Source organism: Salvelinus namaycush, chromosome 3, assembly GCF_016432855.1.
Source record: "Salvelinus namaycush isolate Seneca chromosome 3, SaNama_1.0, whole genome shotgun sequence".
Lineage (NCBI taxonomy): Eukaryota > Metazoa > Chordata > Actinopteri > Salmoniformes > Salmonidae > Salvelinus > Salvelinus namaycush.
Window position 1 is genome coordinate 48,219,455 of NC_052309.1, and position 16,957 is coordinate 48,236,411.

At 46.6% G+C, this 16,957-nt stretch overlaps 1 protein-coding gene across 1 annotated transcript in view; it reads right to left on the reverse strand.

Annotated features, from left to right (window-relative positions):
- The window catches only part of LOC120032004 (rap guanine nucleotide exchange factor 6-like), a 142,475-nt gene that overhangs the window by 38,965 nt on the left and 86,553 nt on the right, over positions 1-16,957 (reverse strand). The window contains exons 8-12 of the mRNA XM_038977913.1: positions 11,258-11,389; positions 4,276-4,456; positions 2,976-3,112; positions 1,473-1,631; positions 84-236 (exon numbers count right to left, since the gene is read on the reverse strand). Coding sequence (XP_038833841.1) covers positions 84-236; positions 1,473-1,631; positions 2,976-3,112; positions 4,276-4,456; positions 11,258-11,389 — 762 coding nt within the window. The remainder of the gene's footprint in view (positions 1-83; positions 237-1,472; positions 1,632-2,975; positions 3,113-4,275; positions 4,457-11,257; positions 11,390-16,957) is intronic.

Genomic DNA, 16,957 nt, shown 5'->3' on the forward strand with positions numbered 1-16,957 from the left:
GGGGGAATCATCATTCTGGACTAGGGATAGCCTAATCTGTGTCCGGGAAAAAGGCCTTTTAACTCTTATATTTTGTTCCTCACCTTGATGACAATGTGTCCCTTCCTGGTGCCGCTGCGGTCCAGCTCGCGATGTTCCTTCACCATGACGATCTCTCCCTCCTCCTCCACCTTGTGTGTGTTCTTCTCCACATGGTTGAGGATCCGCCAGTAGTCCTCTTGGGCGATGCACACAAACTGGTCCACAATGACATGGGGACAGCAGGTGAACTTATAGTACAGGAGCCTGGTGCTCCGCACTAGAGCTGGGTACTCAAACAGTAACACGGAAGAACCCCGGGAGCAGGAGAGAGGCATGGCAGGGATGGATGACTGGTGGCTAGTGCTACTGGTCCAGCAATGCTAGTCTACAAGCGAACAGACTAGCTCCACTCCCTTGGCAACTGGTCCATCTATGATAGCATACTGCGGCTAGTGTTTACTATCTTGGTCCTGCTACTCTCCCGTAGCTAACATTCACCTGGCTGAAAGGTCAAGTTACACACCCCTGGCTGGCGTTCACCTTTCTGCCTGCGGCCGTCTCACTGGGCTGTCGTTCCGGGTGTGAAACAGTGACAGAAAACAACGCTTCTGGTGAAAGAGCTCTTCACGGAACTAGACATTGTTCGTGTAGAAACTGGGTAGTGACAGAGAGAGTAGCTCAAACCACTTCTCGAGCGGCAGGCTACTTTTACAACTGCTGTCTCCCATCTCTATATTAAGACCTGGTTCCCCTTCTGTATGACTAAGCAACAGCTCTTCAACCTAGCCCTCCTTTTGCTTGTGAAAGTCAACACCGTTTTAAAAGAGATTAAACACTATCTTAAGCACTTACGAATTGGAATTTCGTAACATATCATATGAATTGCAGATTGTAATATTTATATTGCGGGACGTGACGTATCATAGAAATGGAATACGTCGTACACAATTGTGCTCAATTGTCGGGGACCCATTTTGGCTCTTGGGTGCTACTTTGAAAACTACTGGCTGAAATGATACAAAACCTCTGTACCATCACTTACATTTAAACCACAGATCCCAACACTACGTTTATACCACCCATCTCTGTATTCGCAAGGAATACAAGAACACCGCCATCTTATTCATCCAACCCTATTGTCAAAAGGGAATGAAAAGTTCCCATTTCATTTCTCGATGAGGCTGCTCCTTGCTCAGTATAATGGGGTTATCATAGCAGTCTGACAAGAGGTCGAGCGGGCCGCCTCGACTCGGCCATTCACAGTGAAATGAAAGTCAGAGCCCCCAAACCGCAACCCTAATCACGATATAGTGTACTGCTTTTGAGCAGGATCCATTAGGGTCCCAGGGCCCGTAGAGCACTATACAGGAAATAGGGTGTGATTTGAGACTCAAGCCTAGGAGTCCAGACGCTAGGAGTCCAAATATCTCTGTGAGAGAAGAGCAACTCACCTGGCAGTCGTCCCCCTTGGTGCGCACCACTCCGCTCATGTACTGCTTGTCCAGGGAGGGGGAGATGCCGAAGCTGTTGCCCATGCAGAGGGTCTCCATGCGGCTGTCTGGGTGGCTGATCTCCACCGCCCCGTTCAGGATCACATACCACAGGTCCAGCTGGGAGGGGGGGGGGGCACAGTGATGACAGCAGCAGTGCCAAACACCATCACTAAAACAGGGACTGACTGACTGGCTGACAGGATGACTGACTGACTGGCTGAACCTCATAATAGAGCAGACGCTTTTATGCACCTTCACTCAAAGTAATCATTGTTGCCTGGTATTATCATGTGTCTCTGGATGTGGTATACAGAGCTTGAGCGAACCGAAGACGTTCTCCAAAAGCGAAAGTGTGTTTTCCAACCTTGTGAATCTCAGCACAAACGTGCGTGGAACAGAAGACACTGGAGTCCCATATCAGACTGCAGACTAAGGGTGAGGTGTGTGTGTGCAGAACTCCGCAGGCGGGGAAGTGCTCGTCTAAGAGAGGAACATCTAGCTTACGTTCACAGTAACTCTGAGACGGCTGAACATGGCTTTTTCAACCATGAAGGCGATGACGGCTTTTTAAAAAGCGGAACGCAGACAGGCAGAGCGCTATCACAGGGAAGCATTGTGAAGGACGGAGACGGAGGAAATGTGATGAGCTGCGTTGACCTTCCCCCCCCTCTAGTATTTATTTCCTCTCCCCCTCATTGTCTCGTAGCAGCGTTAAGGATCCTGCAGTGCAGTGATGGCTGACTGATTCCCCCTTGACCTTCACACCAGCCCACAGCGGACCAGGCCAGGCAGCGGGTCTAGGAAACCTAGCATCGCCAACCTGTCTATCATACTGATCTCACACACGCACATCGCCTCGTGTAGCTGTCCCCTGCTTTACACACATGCGTGTGTGTGTGTGTGTGTGTGTGTGTGTGTGTGTGTGTATGTGTGTGTGTGTGTGTATGTGTATGTATATATACTGTATATATAGACACCTGCTGCCTCACTTTAATAACGCAGATCCCATCCACTCGTGCTAAAGTAAGCGGTGAGGCCATTCAATGTAATATACTATGCTGTCGGCTGGCCACTGCCTTTTGCAGACAGCCGTGAAAGATTCCCTTTTCCCCGGGATGTAGCGTCATTCATTCGTTCTGTAAGTCTGGTTAAATGACTGAAGGCTGCTGCTCTGCTACATACTGTACATCCCATTCACTGGGAGATGAAACCTTGTGACTACAGGGTGAAATGTGGTGCTTTCGAGATGCGGTTGTGATCACTGGTGGCTGCTGTTATAGGCCGGAATAACGTTACCACGTAACCAGACCAGGGAAAACTCTGGGCCCTAGCTACAGCCCGTATAACTTCAACCCCGTCGGTTGTTCCCGGTAAACGTCACATGGTCAGGGAAAACTCCCAGGTGTAGTGAGTGTGGAGTGGTTGATCGGGGAGGTGTGTGTTCTGTCTATGGCCCCGTACCTCCTGTTTGTCCTTTAGGATCGTGGTCCCCGCCTGCTCCACCACCTCAAACACCATGACAGTACACAGGTCCCGCCGGACCGACATGGTCATGTTGGCAAAGGCTGGCAGCTGGTGCATGAACTCCAACAGTTGTTCTGGATGGGGGAGGAGGGAGGGAAGAGAACATGAGAGGAGAGAGCAGGGTCAAAAATGGGCTTAGCGGCGTGGCAGGGTGCTCGGTCGGCGCAGCTGAATTTTAGAGAACATTCTAGAGGCCCCCCCCCATCGTGGCGGTGTAGATTTGTATTTTTTTGCATTTAAGCCAATTTCCTGCAATTCTACCAATTTCTCCATGCAGCTGTGAGAAAACGTTGCCGTTTTAAAGCTAATTTGGCCATGGCTAATGCTGTGCTCTTTTGCTCAAACACAATAACAAAATCTATACTGCTAAGTTCATTGTCTTGGGAATTTTCATTTCTCCCTGTCTAACTTTTATTTTGGTGATTGTTAGTTCTCAAAGATGACATATAAAAGATGTAGGCCCGTTATCATTTCTACATACTTTATATCTGGTTTTAGTCGTTTAAGTTTACACTGAAAGTGTTTTTCCATCACCTTTTTAGGCGACCTGAAAAAAACGCTTAGGCGGCCCGCCCAATGATTTCAATGGCAGAAAAATCCCCAGAGAGAGAGTAAGAAATGGAGAGAAGATATGTGCCTACTGCCTAACAAGCCAACAGCAAAGGAGGCTTTCAACCCATGCATCCCACAGCCTCCCAGGAAGGCCTCTCTCTGGGTCCTCTGATGTGTGGCCATGCAGCTTTCCCCCTCCCCCAGGAGGTCCCCTGGACTGGTCTGCTAATGAGGTGGCCCAGCTGATTGCCCGCGCAAACATAAAAACGGAAATTAAAAAGGGAAGGCCCTTAGTATTTATAGAAACAGAGGGAGGGGGTGTGGTAGCGTGAGTGAGTGAGTGAGTGAGTGAGTGAGTGAGTGAGTGAGTGAGTGAGTGAGTGAGTGAGTGAGTGAGTGAGTGAGTGAGTGAGTGAGAGAGAGAGAGAGAGAGAGAGAGAGAGAGAGAGAGAGAGAGAAAGAGAGAGAGAAAGAGAAAGAGAGAAAGAAAGAAAGAAAGAAAGAGAGAGAAAGGAGAGAGAGAGAGAGAGAGAGAGAGAGAGAGAGAGAGAGAGAGAGAGAGAGAGAGAGAGAGAGAGAGAAGGAAAGTGTGAGAGAGAGAGTGTGAGAGAAAGTGTGAGAAAGGGAGAGAGACCGCGACTGAGTAAAAGGGGGCATTCAGGGGAGAGTGTGGCGTGCAGCTCACCGATGTCGTCATCGTTGCGGTCCACGGGGTCCTTCTCCAGACACTCCCGGACAAGGTCTCTACCCAGTAGGGTGTCCGACGTCCTCTCCAGGTCTTCGTCCTCCTCCTCCTCCTCTTCAGAGTCCACCGCCGCCTCCGGGAGCCCAGACAGGTCCACGTCACCCATCTCGCTCTCCGTGGCCTGCAGAGGTGACAGACATAACCATGGTTATTGTTTTAACTTACACAACAACAAAAAACATAACATAACGTCAGAACAGACACCCTGTGCAAAAAAACAAGAGATTGCCAAACACGTCGCTAAGCATTACGCATACGCTAATTATTCATATTGCCCATTTTCTCCATGCTGTTTGGCCAGATGGTTGGGAGGGTTGAAAGGAGCTGGTTCTGAGGCCTACGGTCGTTTCAGATCAACTGGGATTTGAACCCACAACCCCAGGTTAGGAGACTAGCTCTCCAGTCACTGTAGCAATATTGCATGCCATCTGTCTGCCCCCTAGGACACAGTAACAGAGACTACACCTGCCTGCTCTGCTCAACTCAACAGCTTCCCTTAACACTAGAACCACTAAAGCAGTCATTTTTTACACCGCCATTTTTAAAGTCATTCCCCCCTCCATCCATTACGTTGTCTAAATAAGTCTATATAAGACACTGCCGTTGTAAGAATCGTAGTATCACAAGCAGAACTAGAGTTATAACCCCGTTTTAGAAGGGCATTGTAATTTTTCCTGCGCTGCCCCTCCTCCTCCCGACAGTAGGATCTGCTCCGCTCCTTCTCCCGACAGTAAGGTTTGCTCCGCTCCTTCTCCCGACAGTAAGGTTTGCTCCGCTCCTTCTCCCGACAGTAGGGTTTGCTCCGCTCCTTCTCCCGACAGTAGGATCTGCTCCGCTCCTTCTCCCGACAGTAGGATCTGCTCCGCTCCTTCTCCCGACAGTAAGGTTTGCTCCGCTCCTTCTCCCGACAGTAAGGTTTGCTCCGCTCCTTCTCCCGACAGTAGGATCTGCTCCGCTCCTTCTCCCGACAGTAGGGTTTGCTCCGCTCCTTCTCCCGACAGTAGGATCTGCTCCGCTCCTTCTCCCGACAGTAGGGTTTGCTCCGCTCCTTCTCCCGACAGTAGAGTCTGCTCCCCTCCTTCTCCCGACAGTAGGGTTTGCTCCGCTCCTTCTCCCGACAGTAGGATCTGCTCCGCTCCTTCTCCCGACAGTAGGGTCTGCTCCGCTCCTTTTCCCGACAGTAGGGTCTGCTCCGCTCCTTTTCCCGACAGTAGGGTCTGCTCCGCTCCTTCTCCCGACAGTAGGGTCTGCTTCGCTCCTTCTCCCGACAGTAGGGTCTGCTCCGCTCCTTCTCCCGACAGTATGGTCTGCTCCGCTCTTTCTCCCGACAGTATGGTCTGGTCTGGTCTGCTCCGCTCCTTCTCCCGACAGTATGGTCTGGTCTGCTCCGCTCCTTCTCCCGACAGTATGGTCTGGTCTGCTCCGCTCCTTCTCCCGACAGTATGGTCTGCTCCACTCCTTCTCCCGACAGTATGGTCTGCTCCGCTCCTTCTCCCGACAGTGCCCAGTTGATAATCACCCTGATAATTGCCTCAAAAACTGAACCTAAACAACTTTTGTGCATATAACAAGTAAAGTATGATGGGGGAGAATGGGTGAGTTGATGAACGAGGGGAAGCCAACGACGCAAAATTATTTAACCAATTGTGACTGAAAAACAGTGCGACCATTCAATTGTATTGGTACATTCTAATTCTAATCTCTAAATGGTTTGTACCCTGTATCAGTCCACTGAATCAAAGCAGTCTCATAAGTCTACTCTGGCCTCCTTGGAGTACACAGTGAGAGCGTGCATCATTTACAATGGCAAGAAGACCAAGACAAATGGATGCGCGTGCTGCGTCAGCGCTGCTACACGATCTGATGAACGCGACTCCGACGGTGGGGGAAGAAATGAATCGCGACATGTCAGCACGGACGACAACTTCACTTCACCGTCACCGGCGAACAAGTTGCTGGCAAATAAAACAAGTACCGTGAACAAAGCGAGACGGGGGCTCCCTCTCCCTCTGCGCAAAACAAGGCGCCTGCACAGCCGCTGTACTCCACAGCGGTGCTGAGGAACGACCGGAAAACAGTCACGCACCCGACAGTTGCCATCGACTAGGATACAGTACATTTATGCAACGCCTTATGCTCTTCTGTATAACACGTGCCGTGTTTTTCCTACGGGAAAACAATCCTAATCTATTCTACTCTATTCTGTTCCATAGGTTGGCGTGGACGTTCAAGATCAGACGACACGGCGAGAAGGAAGGCGCCCGCCGCTGGCCTGTTGCTGCTCGACTTGGCTGCTGTCAACGCACACGTGTTGTCCAAGCAGTGCATCGACAACACCCTGCCCATCAAGAGTTTGGCACACGGGCTACGTGGAGAGCCAAGGCAGTAGCAAAGATTCCACCTGCCAAGTTGCGCACACAGCTCCCGGGGAGGAGACAGTGCCAGGTGGCCAGATGCACTAAGAGCCCAAGACACTTGTGTCACCTGCAAGCGACGTGTTTGTGGGAGGCGTGTCAAGCCATTGAAAGTGGCAGGGAGGTGTGTCGACTCTTAGGTCAAGGCCTAACTGCTAAATGAAATCCAGCTGATGCCATTGCGTGAAAATGCACACCATGGTAGCACGAGCAGATAATAACTCACTATTTTGGACCGCTGTTCATAGAGACACTTTTGATCTGATTTCCACAATTTAATCAAGCACACTTGGCGCTTACAATGCCGTTTAAGCTACTGATGTTCTCATTTTTACATATAGCCTGCAGTAACATAAACTAATGAAAATGGTAATGTCTTATTTGAAATAAACAAAACCTGCATTCTAATGTTACCTAAGACCTTCATAAACACTACCAGATTATTATTTTAGCAATAGCATATAGGAAACGTATTCAAGTACATTGCTGACTGAAGGACTTCTCATTAGCTTGAAGGTGGAGGGGGTCCCTCGAGGCCCAGCAGTTCTAGTGTTAAGGTCCAGGTATGAGCCTAAAAAACAGTCCTAGGTTGAATGATTGACAGCACGGTGAGGGTGCACGACTCAAGCCTTTATCTGGGTCAAGCCCTCCTATGATCTACTTACAACCAAAGTAGCCCTATTGAAAACGATCCATATATCCCCCAGTTTGACTGAAGGTAGACAGTGCTTCCTGAGAAGCACAAAAACGGTAGCGCACCGTTTTTGAGATCTTACAACTGCCTTACAAGAGTTTACAATGGCCAAGTAGAGGCAGACAAGAACTAGGCTAAAGAAAGACTGTCTGTACAGACGGTGTGAAACCCTGAGAGGATCAGTGTCCTCTTCGCCTCTCTCCTCATCTCTGGATCCCTTGTGCTTTTGTCTGGGTGTCAGACTTTAGAGCAGCTCGGTTCTTTCAGCATGTGGAGAAGGAGGGAGAGCGAGAGAGACCCAGAGAGAGACAGAAACAGAGTGAGAGAAAGAGAGCAAGAGAGAGAAAAAGACAGAAACAGAAAGAGAGAAACAGAGAGAGAGAGAGAGAGACACACACACAGAGACAGAAAGCGAGAGGGAGGGAGGGTTTGGGCCCATGCAGGTCTCAGAACAGTTACCGGGGCAGCTCTAAACTGACAGGAACATCAGTTCCTGCTTGTGCAGGAGACTGAGCCAGAGCCATCACATCCCCCAGAGAGAGAGGAGAGCGAGGAGAGGTGGGGTAGAGGTACAGCTGGGTTAAAAGTATATGTAATGATGAGGGTTGGGGTGGACTGGAGTTAAAGGTAAGGGTGGGTGGGGTTAGCAATGATAATGCAGTAGGAGTAGGGCGGGGTCTTGTGTGCTCTGACCTTTAGCACACAGCGCTACAGGAGGGACAGAGGGGCCCCTCAGAACCACAGGAAGCCCAGCCAACACACACTATAATTAACAAACCTGGACGGAAGGGAGAGGAGGAGAGGACGTGTTCTTTCCACCATCGCTGCCATTGAGCTGGAGAGGCAGGGGGTAGCCGGGGAAGAGTGGGGAGAGGGATGAGGAGTGGCAACAAGAGGGCTAGGGAGAGCGCTTGGGGAGAGCTGGGTCAGTCATGCTGGGGAAGCCTCTGAGATGGCAAAGTCAACACCTTTTCTTCCTTCCTGCTTCACATGCAGATCCAGTACATTCACCAAGAAAGCATTGACTGACTTCAAAGTCATACAGTATTGAGAGAACAAAAAGGCTAGGAGCATTACTTAAAAATAATGGAACTTCAAAAGCTTTTGAAATGGGATGTTACAGGCCTACAACCAGGGTGGGAAATTAACTTTTGGGTCCACCAGCCACTCAGATTAAAAACTCTACAAGCCTTAATTACACCAAAAATGTAATTTAAATAACGATGAGCATGCTTTTTTTTTTTTTTTTTTTTTTTTAGGGGTGGATCAGCTTAATATTGCGGAAAGAATGTTGCTTCCAATGTAATTGTCTGCATCATTTCCAATCCCCCATATTTTTTGGGGTAAATATATATATCCATACACGTATGCATACATATACACATATATACATACACATACCTATATAGACATACATACTTTTTTAAAGAATATACCTTTATTATTATTCCCCGCAAACCCTACCACCGATCCCCCAATTGGAGTAAACTGATAAACATTTCTGTTTTTACCTTCAATTTATACATCTTATACACATTTTACAGACACAGTCTACTTTATAATAGTTCTCTCTTGTTTGTTCTTAGTCCTTCCTCTATTTCTGTTGTCCATCCAGTTTGATTTCCACTTGTAACTGTGCTATTTCACAAAAGCTCCGCACCTATATGATGAGCATGCTTTCTAATGTTTCAAAAACAAGAAACGTATAACTAGTAAGAAGTAAACGGGGTATATAGCTTCATTTCATTTACTTTTTTGAAACCAATGTATGTTAAAATAAATCATTTACATCCAATAATAAAAACAGATAAATACTCCTACAACTGAACATCCAGTCCTACAACTGAGCATCAAGTGTTCTACAACTGAGCATCAAGTGTTCTACAACTGAGCATCAAGTGTTCTACAACTGAGCATCAAGTGTTCTACAACTGAGCATCAAGTGTTCTACAACTGAGCATCAAGTGTTCTACAACTGAACATCAAGTGTTCTACAACTGGGCATCAAGTGTTCTACAACTGAGCATCAAGTGTTCTACAACTGAGCATCAAGTGTTCTACAACTGAGCATCAAGTGTTCTACAACTGAGCATCAAGTGTTCTACAACTGAGCATCAAGTGTTCTACAACTGAGCATCAAGTGTTCTACAACTGAGCATCAAGTGTTCTACAACTGAGCATCAAGTGTTCTACAACTGAGCATCAAGTGTTCTACAACTGAGCATCAAGTGTTCTACAACTGAGCATCAAGTGTTCTACAACTGAGCATCAAGTGTTCTACAACTGAACATCAAGTGTTCTACAACTGAACATCAAGTGTTCTACAACTGGGCATCAAGTGTTCTACAACTGAACATCAAGTGTTCTACAACTGAACATCAAGTGTTCTACAACTGAACATCAAGTTCTACAACTGAACATCAAGTTCTACAACTGAACATCAAGTTCTACAACAGAACATCAAGTTCTACAACAGAACATCAAGAGCCCTGCCACAAGGAGTACATGATGTGCTCCTAAGTAGAAATGTAAAAGCACACAAATACATCTAGGAGAACGACAAAGTGAGTGAATTCAAGTTTTTGGGCGTGTTCCATGCTCAATCAAGCACAATCATTAGGCGAGACAAAAAATGTCAACTGGCCCTTTAAGGAACGGGCCATTACCATGGTAACTTGGGCACTAGCTTGTGATGAAAAAAATGTCGCAGCCAACACAAACAAAAAAAAGACAGTTGCAGCCAACACAAACTAACATTGTAGTGCTGAGCGATTAATTCTTTTTGAGGCCGTTTCGTTGGATTATACTTTGATTTTTAAATAAGAAATTATTATATAATTTTTTGTTGTTGAAACATTACATTCACAATGCATTATGTGGGTTGAATGCTTTAACACCGAATAAAACAATGAATACAAGTCCCATGATGTTATTGACTGCCCATTACTGCTTATCACTTATTAACCATCATTTATTCACATGACTTTATTTAATAAAATATTTAATTTGTTATGTATATTTGTTTTATTTGATGACTTTATGATTTCATTCTAAGTCGTCTCATCTCTACAGAGCTGCTGTTTATGCTGTCTGAAAGAAATCACTATTTTAGTAGTTGTTCAAAGTAAATAAGGCATACTTTTATGACTACTGAATACCAACTATCAATCACTTAGATCATGTATTTTCAGGTAGAGATACCTTGCGAAGCAACTGCTCTCTATGTATCCCATCTTGATCGCGCGTTCTTCTGTCTCTTAAGTAGCAGGCGTAAAAGAAACACAGACCGGACAAGTAGGCTGCAATGGATTATGGTCATTGTAGATAACTATCACGTTTTGTGTGCTAAACTATGTAGAACATTGGCCTGTTGGAAACTACAACTCCCTACTACATCGCAGAGTTCATGCAGCGCATTAAGCTCAGAGGGAGAAAAAAAACGAACGAAACGGAATTCAAATAATTGAAGTGATTGTCAGAAAAATAACTGACACTTCGGATAATTGTTCAGCACCATAACATTGAAAAACAACCTAGAATGTGAACAAAACGATGCAACCGGCCAAGAAACACGAGGACAAAGTCACACTTTCTAGCCTTTCTTGTCAATTCGACCAACTTCTACATGTGGGCAAAACAAACTTAAGCGTTCCCAAACACTCCATGTGACTACCCGCCAACGTGGCTGCTGAAATATGCATTCTTACCCCACTAATGACAAAATCTACCCGCATTTGGCGGATGATCATTTTAAACCCTGCCTACAACATCAGCTCAGTTTGTGAATGGTGAATTACATAATGTGTGTATAGACCTGGTAGATGTCTGATAGGCTACTGCTCCCCGAATCACTGGCGATGCTGCATCCTGATTGGCTGGGCGGCACATGCATCCCCTGGCTGTGGGGGTGGTCTGTAAGGTGCATCTTGTTGAGGTCTCCGGGAAGCTGCTCAGACACACAGACAGGAAGAGAGGACAGCTGTTAATACCACAGGACACACACAGATGAACACGCGCACACAAATACACACACAGACACACATAGACACACGTGTGTTGTTGCAGCTGCCTTTGTGCGGTCGACTTGGCAGCATGAAGCTTGATACAAGACTTTTTGTTTCATCAAAATAAAGGAGGGGGACGGAGACAAAACTTGAGAGGATTATAAATAAATGGGGAGCGCGGCACTGACCCTCAGTGAAAGGTCATACTTCTTGATGGTTTGAGGGGGAAAAAAGAGTGTTATGGTTTCCGGGTGACCTTAGGGAGTCTGAGACAGAGTTGTGACAGTAAATCTGGACCAGTGACTGTGCCACAAATGGCACCCTATTCCCTGTTTAGCGCACTACTTTACACCAGGGTGCCATTTGACATGCACACACTGCCTGGCCTCCCAAACTCCTCTTTCTTACATTACCTACCCAGGCCCACTGTCTGTCTGTCACAATATCGGTCATACCGTTTGTCATAGCTCAACAGGCACTGATCAGCCGCTATGATACAGCCCTATCAGTATGACAGGCAGCAGCTCACTGAATGACTTAGTGCCTGGATGCTTTCTCTCACAAACAAACACACACACACACACACACACTCACACACTCAAAGAAACACTAAGCAGTCTGATCTCGTTCAAGCTTGGCGACTTCGCTTGGAAGCTAAACGTAAGAACGCTCTTAATTAAAAAAACAGAAGAAATCTATTTGTCGTGAAAACATTTAGTCGATTATTCCTTTCATAACAAAGACAGTAAACCAATTTGTCCCCTGGCGAAATGAGAAGGGGATAAAAAAAAAGATAAGCTGTAATTGAAAGAAAAATGTATCACTGTCGTCGTTCTCTTTCAGGACGCAGATTTGTTCTCTGAAATGGTATATAAACAAACAATCATCAAAGCCATAAGCTAACAACACAACACATCAATACTGATCACCTCACAAAGACTGGAGGACAAGATAAACTGCCAATCAACCTGAATAACGCCACAACAGCCCCGTGTTTCATCAACCAACCAAGCAAACCATCCCACCTATGAGAGACTCAAGAAACACACTAGCCCACAAAGGCCAATCAATCCAAAAGAGACAAAGAGCAGTCACCAATGCCTTGCTAACAACCAAACCACACACATCCAACGTGACCCAGTTCAGCTTCTATATTCCATTGATCAGGTACTCTACCAGCTCCAGTCCAGCGTGCCCAGGTCTTACCAGTCCGCAGCGGGTGAGGGAGCTGGTCCGGTTGCGTCGACAGCGGGTGACCCTGCAGCACACTTCCTCCATAACCTCTGCAAGCTTGGCGCTGCCGGCCGGCCAGACAACAAGACACTCACCCAACGCTGGCGCCGGAGCCATCGCAGTACCACCATGCAATATTAAACAAGTTAAGTCTACGGTATGTACGGGTGGGGGCTGGGCTGCCCCACTACCTCTACAACCCATCCCCCACAGGGCTGAGGAGTAGGGCTGTGACGACAACGGAATTTGGGGTAAAGATTCATTGTCATGCAAATGTCCGCGATTCATGTCAGAATTTTTTTGTTTGTTGTTGTTGTATAATTTCATAATGCATATTTGCAAATTCGTTGTGGTACACCTAACGAATACAACACAGCTTTGGTGACAAGCCCATCTTCAAAAAATAATAGTTTTGACCACTTGGAACGTTTGAAAAAGAAGCTTCTCCTCCCATCTGTGCCGTTCTGCTCTTAAAATGATTACCAACTTTACCCTATTCATGTAATAATGAAAACAGATCATGGGTAAAGTACATCTACTTGAATATAAAGTTAAATCTCCCCTTCACCAAAAAATGAATGTATTTAGACGGTTATGCTGCAAAAAAAATGTGGGTTATTGTCGGTTATACGATAATTGTGGGAGCCCTACTGGGGAGAGCCCATCCTCCAACCATGAACCAGCAAACATCTCCAACACACACTTTCCAACACACCGCCTGTACAAGGAGAGAGGAGAACCAGTTGCAATCATGAGAACAGCACTCTACTCAATAACACCTAGTTGGAGCTGCAGAAATCATACACTGACCAGAAGGTTAGACAAATGGTCATTGACCAGACAGACAAAGAGGTCTCCTGGATGGGCTGGGCTCTCCCACCTCAGTCCTATGTAAAGAGACAGGCTAGTGGGGTAAAGAGGTCCAGATGGGGCTGTCAGAGTAGCCTAACTATTAAAAGTGTTGCCAGCCAAACATGGGCCGGTTAGAACGGACTCTTTCTCAATGTCTCTATCAGCGCTAGAGGGGCGGTCCATTCTGTTTATTCCACAGCCAGGTGGGTCAATATTGATTCCTTTATGATGGGGTCAGGTTTACGACAATGGCCAATCTCCCCCCCTGCATCTATTAAACAAATCTATCCGATTCCCAGAGGACAAAATTAATGTATGCATCCATCCTCCATGGCCTCCAACCCATGGAAGTACGTATGGAACATATAGGATCTCTATGCGCCAACCACTCAGGTTAAAACTCACACCGTCAAACCACAGCAATAACAATGCTGCAATTATCTACAATCAGGAGCATTAGTGGTGACACCAGAGCGGGTGTTGATGTCACGGGGCACGGCAGCCAGAGTCTCTTATCCTGTGGATGTAGTCTGATGACATATGAGAGGCAGTGGGCGGGTGGGATTGGCTAATGAGGGCGCCAGGAGGACAAACGGACCAATGGAAAGGGAAGACCTCGCTAATAGCTGCAGCCTCGTAGAGCTCATTTACATTTCACACCAACAGAAACTTAAATCGCACTCCAGTCCCCTCCCACATACCACCGGCTGGGGAGGGGCTCTCCTCCCATTCTGCTCATGAATTAATGACGGCCGTGTGGGGTGATTAAAAATGAATGATTGCCTCCTGCTGTATGAATTCATCACATCAACGAGGGGACGCGAGTCGAGCCAGGACCGATCCTTTAACGCTCATCTCCAAACATAGTCTGAAGAGTCACAACAGAGAATATGTAATTTATTCACTCGTGTTCTAACCTTTTCTTGAAAATACGACTATTATACTGAACTCATTTCATCTCCGTAGACTGGCTACAGTAATTAACTGTCGCGGGGTTGAACCTGCAGTCGCCTTGTTCCCGTGAGACCTCGCCTACGTCCCAAATGGCACCCTAATTCCCTTCATGGCGCACTACTTTCTGAACAGGTCCCTGTTAGGCACTATAAAAGGGAATAGGGCGCCATTTGGGACGCAGGGATGGTATAAAGCAGTGAGAAGCCGTTTGGGTATGATGCTAGTAATGGCTCTGGTTCACACAGACAGGCTAACGGTCCAGAATAGGCCGCTCCATCAGAGGCAGGGGAGTTAAGGCACCGCTACAGGATCCCAGCAGGGGCTCCGTCATTAAAACATAGTGGAGCTTGCCAACTACGAACTAACTGCCTTACTGCTCCAGCTCACCACAGCAAGGGAGGGCTAGCGTTAGCCTATCCACAGAGACTGCTGGGCGCGTAGCGCATTCAACAAGCACGGATCCACTCCATTTCTTTTCCAGTTTTCATCCGCGGGGGGGGGGGTTCAAAACATCATATTCGGTTTGATAGGAGAAAAATCCTCCCATCCCAAAATGAAAGATATAGGCTGAGAGAGATAAGCCAAAGGGAGAGGCTGTCTTCCTTTTATCACAGAGCCAAGCAGTCCACGGAGACAGAGACACGTTGGCCTGAAGGGTTGGCTGTGCTCGGGGGTTGAGGGAGGTAGGACTTCTGATGATGTCAACGGAGCCATCATCATCTGTCTAAATGATTCACTCCGGTCCCCTCCCCCTAGCGTCAATTACACTCCCAGACAAACATTTGTCACCCGGAGGATTGGACTGTTCCTCCTCCTCCCACATGGCGACAGGGCGGGCACGTTAACCCTGGGCTGACTTTGAGCTGCCGCAGAGGGTGGGGGGGGGGGGAGAAGAGATGGATCCATTTTAGATGTAGAGACTGAGAACACTGGTTACAACTGATCTGATCTCCATTTCCTATGTATCAAGACAAGAGGTAACCAGTGTTGACGCTGTACTCATTTCGCAGCAGCGCACTTAAAGCATACACTTAAATTACTAAAACCAGAGAAAGTTTGTAGAAAATAGTATTGACCTACATATAAATAATATCATCTTTGAAAACTAGAAATCGCCAAAATAAAAGTTAATGCGATGAAACCAATAAAATAAAACAATGAATTTAGGAGTACTTTTGGAATGGCTGAATTACCAACCGGGATCGCAGGGCACATGCCCAGGTGCACCAATTGAAATTGTTATAATGTTTAAGCACAAGAACACAGGATGCCCAGTGACATCCCCCACCCCCCTTCCAAGACCCTTGCTAAAAGAATCGAGGGGAAACACTGAAGTACTGGTTTAAGATACCAACAAACTGTCCCAAAGCCACTTCGTCTCAGCCATAGCTATTTGTATTTATTATGGATCCCCATAATAAACGCCCCTCTTCCTGGGGTCCAGCAAAATTAAGGCAGTTTATACAATTTTAAAAACATTACAATACATTCACAGATTTCACAACACACTGTGTGCCCTCAGGCCCCTACTCCACCACTACCACATATCTACAGTACTAAATCTATGTGTATGTGTGTGTATAGCGCATATGTTATCGTGTGTGTGTGTGTGTTTTTTATTTTATCTATTTCACTTTTATTTAACCAGGTAGGCCAGTTGAGAACAAGTTCTCAATTACAACTGCGACCTGGCCAAGATAAAGCAAAGCAGTGTGACACAAACAACAACACAGAGTTAAACAAACGTTCAGTCAATAACACAATAGAAAAGTATATATACAGTGTGTGCAAATTAGGTAAGATTAGAGAGGTAAGGCAATAAATAGGCCATAGTGGCGGAAATAATTACAATTTAGCAATTTAACACTGGAGTGATAGATGTGCAGAAGATGAATGTGCAAGTAGAGATACTGGGGTGCAAAGGAGCTAAATAAATAAAAATATGGGGATGAAGTAGTTGGGTGGGCTATTCTACAGATGGGCTATGTACAGGTACAATGATCTGTAAGCTGCTCTGACAGCTGATGCTTAAAGTTAGTGTGGGAGATATGAGTCTCCAGCTTCAGTGATTTTTGCAATTCGTTCCAGTCATTGGCAGCAGAGAACAGGAAGGCAAGGTGGCCAAAAAGGAATTGGCTTTGGGGGTGACCAGTGAGCGCGTGCTATGGGTGGGTGCTGCTATGGTGACCAGTGAGCTGAGATAAGGCAGGGCTTTACCTAGCAAAGACTTATAGATGACCTGGAGCCAGTGGGTTTGGCGTTGAATATGAAGCGAGGGCCAGCCAACAAGAGCATACAGGTCACAGTGGTGGGTATTATATGGGGCTTTGGTGACAAAGTGTGATGGACTGCATCCAATTTGCTGAGTAGAGTGTTGGAGGCTATTTTGTAAATGACATTGCCGAAGTCAAGGATCGGTAGGATAGTCAGTTTCACGAGGGTATGTTTGGCAGCATGAGTGAAAGATGCTT